The following is a 3,373-nucleotide window of genomic DNA, read 5'->3' on the forward strand; positions in this document are numbered from 1 at the left end:
CCCTTTCTCGCTCCGTTTCTCCCCCAAACTTCAAGCGCGAAATGCCATGGCGGCCTAGAATTCTCTTCTCTCTGTTCCACAATGGCCGATGACTCGAGAAAACGTAACACAGATTGCGTCTATTTTTTGGCATCCCCTGCCACCTGCAAGAAGGTAATTAACCTTCCTGAATTCTTCTGCTTCAGTTTGTTCCGACCTTACGCATTCGATTTTGCGCATTCGTTTCTCTTGGTTCCACGTATCTGTTTTCTTTTAATTCTTCGGAATTTTTTCTTTCTTGTTGTGTTCTTTATGCGTTTCGGTATGCAAGCTTTGTTTCTTGTTAAGTTACTGATAACTAGTCTGTAGAATGTCCTTGATTCTTGCCACATTTTTCTGTTACTTTTTTTCTTGCGGTTGGGTTTCGCAGTTAGGTTTCCCGTGAACTGGAGATGTGTTTTTTTTTTTTTTTTAATGTTATCATGGCTTCCCTTATGTCAGTTTTAGTTACGGGATGAAGAAATTTTAGATTTTGTTTCCGTTGTGCGTACCTTTACGTCAGTTTCAGTTTTGTTTAGAGTAATGCGACACATTAATTTTTTGTATACATGCTTAGAAAGTAGAGGGTAAACGATTGAGGTTGTAAAGTACTGTACGTTTTAATTAATCTTCCTGTTTTTGCATTCTGATGAATACCTTTGGTATTTTCCTTTTTATCTTTTTATAAATATTTATTGTTTTCCTTAATGACACATGTATGTCCTCGAATTAGCTTTTAAAATTTCTGATGAGTTGATGCTTCAATTTATTTTTTCAGGGCAGCGACTGTGAGTATCGCCACAGCTATGTAGCTCGACATAACCTCAAGGACTGCTGGTACTGGTTGAATGGGAATTGCATTCACCCTAGTTGTCCTTTTAGACATCCTGTAAGTCTTTCTTTACTATTTTAGTTATCTTATTTTGCCTCAATTTGTATGGTTCTGGACTTCAATTTCTTATTACATTACATGGCCTGAGATCTTTTCTAAGGAACTACAATTTGAACTTGATAGTAGCGGTCACAATCAGTGTCTAATTTCGTCGACTCAATAAGCATGTGCCAATCTTGTGAAAAACTGATATTTTGTGCTGGTTTTAAAATTCCAATAATCTGATTAAATTGATTCTACTACCACGTCCATTCACCATGATTCCCCTAAAAGAAGTTTGAAGTAATGATCTCAGTCGACTTCAATAAGAACTTGTGTTGTCATAATGATGTTTTAAATCTTTTTCTTTTGCTTCAGCATTTTTATCCCAAACAGATCTGTTTTGCATTCAGGTTCTTTGTGGGTCTAATATCTGTCTTTTTTCTGTGTCTTCGTCTGTTCCAGAAACATCCCTGCTTGCCAACAGTGGGATTGTAAGAAGAGTTCTACTTTTCTGTGCAGTAAACTCTATATGCTGATGAGAATAGTTCTAACTTCAACTTTGTCTCTGTTTTTCAGCCATTGGATGTCTCATCTGAAACTTCTCAGTTTGTCCATTTATCAACACAAGCACCAATTCCTGTTAGCAAGATAAATGCACCTTGCCATTTTTACTTCAATGGGTACTGCAATAAAGGCATAAATTGCAGTTTCTTGCATGACCTTAGTACCGAGGAATTGTCTGCTCAGGAGTCCTTCAAAACTACCAGAGCTATAGATGCCCATCTTGCAGGTAATAAGATTTCTGATGGGATTGGTAATTGCTTGGTATCAGCTGAAACAGCTGACAATGTTCTCAAGAGGACTAATGTAGCAATGGTGGATGAACAGAGTCCATTAGAGGACCCTCTTGCTATCGAGACTGTTAATGATGACACAAACTATAGCCCTGTTCCACATGATCCAACACGTCAGTGTGAACTAGCAAAGGGTCATCTATTGGTTGGATCACTTGCTGAAAACTCAGATCTGAGTTCAGATGAGGAGCCCATGACTACCAATGAGGTTGATAAGGAAGAGAGAGGGGAGTCATCACCAGGTTTTGATGTGCTTGTAGATGATGGCTCAGACCAGTTGGGTTTTGAGGATGAGGCTGGATACTTGTCTGTCCATGACAGTGAGAAAGGAAATGGGATTGGTAGCCATTTACTCCCATATGATTATGAAGAACCAGTCAACTCTAATCATGTGGACTATCAGACTGATACTGGAACTTTTTACGAGCAAAATGGAGGAATAAATGATTACTATAATTGTTGGGTGGAGAATGATTTGACTTCAGATTATGTTAAGAAAGTTGAACAGCAATACCGGGAAGGATTCCTAGAACCTAGGAGGATATTCCACAAGAGGAAATCAATGCCCCCTGTGGAAAGTGAGGATCTATATGATACTGTTGACATTAGAGAGCAACCAAGGAAGTATAGGAGAACTCATCACCGCTTGTCATCGCACCACACTAGGAGGCATTCGTTATCTAGAATTAATAATGAAGGGAGGGTTGGGGGACATCTTCCAGTGAGATCTGGAGGATTACACCGTATGAGCTGTACAAGGCGTTTCCGCTCCAAGCATGAGTGTAGGATCAGTGGACATCACCGGATGAAGCCAAGAAAGTGGCATGGGAGATGGAGGGTGCAACGGGGAACTGCTCAATTTACAGGACCTATGCCTGCAAAAGAATTTGACGGTCCCAAATCATTAAGTGAACTTCTCAAAGACAAGAATAGACTTGGATCTACAAGTAATGACACAAGCAAGTCTGCACAACAGGATTCACAGAAAACTGGTGGGGTGGGTTCTCAAAGAACAGATGATGACTCGTTTAAAGATGACAATGAAGGGGGGAATGGAGAGAATAATATCGACAATGGATGCCATTATGATGACGAAGATGATGTGAGTGAATTTGAGAAAAAGCTCTCTGCACTAGTACATTAGGTTTTCTACAGGAGAACAGATCTGCATTATGTGCTATGTGGGTTTCTATGTTTAGCAATGTTGGCATTGACATTTCTTCATGTACAGTGTTACTGACTTACCATGTTTGGTAACTTGTGTTTGGGTGCCCTTGTCAATGTCGAACATCTACTTTGCTGCATTTTAAGTACATTGGTAATACATATTGTTAGTTGTCTCTCAGGATCCAACCAGAGTAATGACCATTTAATAAAAAATACATTTTTACAAGTTTCCTAGTTTGCAAATGGTTTTACAATTTAGTGCACAGGGAACCTGTCGAAGGCACGGCTTGTCATAGTGTTGATTCATATAATGGGGATACATAGGCCCTGTTTGGTGGCACTGAAAGTGGAGAGAAAAGAGATGGAAAACTAATTTTTCTTGTTTGGCTATATAGAAATATGGGAGAGACGCTATTTTCTCCTAATGTAATGACATTTTTTTGAAAAAAGTGAGGAATTC

At 39.2% G+C, this 3,373-nt stretch overlaps 1 protein-coding gene across 1 annotated transcript; it reads left to right on the plus strand.

Annotated features, from left to right (window-relative positions):
• On the plus strand, positions 1-3,095 carry LOC137944401 (zinc finger CCCH domain-containing protein 34-like). The gene is made up of 3 exons (XM_068790079.1): positions 1-153; positions 797-907; positions 1,469-3,095. The coding sequence occupies exons 1-3, from the start codon at positions 82-84 to the stop codon at positions 2,888-2,890; spliced, it is 1,605 nt and encodes a 534-aa protein (XP_068646180.1). The 5' UTR covers positions 1-81; the 3' UTR covers positions 2,891-3,095.
• The last annotated feature ends 278 nt before the right edge of the window (positions 3,096-3,373 follow it).

Source organism: Aristolochia californica, unplaced genomic scaffold (assembly GCF_029961685.1).
Source record: "Aristolochia californica isolate CCGP_79_NKW_82.1479 unplaced genomic scaffold, dmAriCali1.0.hap1 SCAF_11, whole genome shotgun sequence".
In the NCBI taxonomy this organism is placed as follows: Eukaryota; Viridiplantae; Streptophyta; class Magnoliopsida; order Piperales; family Aristolochiaceae; genus Aristolochia; species Aristolochia californica.

Bases quoted from the DNA above. Each gene is read 5' to 3' on its own strand.
- LOC137944401 (XM_068790079.1), top strand. From the start codon at position 82: ATGGCCGATGACTCGAGAAAACGTAACACAGATTGCGTCTATTTTTTG. The intron at 154-796 runs GTAATTAACCTT...TTATTTTTTCAG, and splicing joins CCCCTGCCACCTGCAAGAAG to GGCAGCGACTGTGAGTATCG. The intron at 908-1,468 runs GTAAGTCTTTCT...TCTGTTTTTCAG, and splicing joins GTTGTCCTTTTAGACATCCT to CCATTGGATGTCTCATCTGA.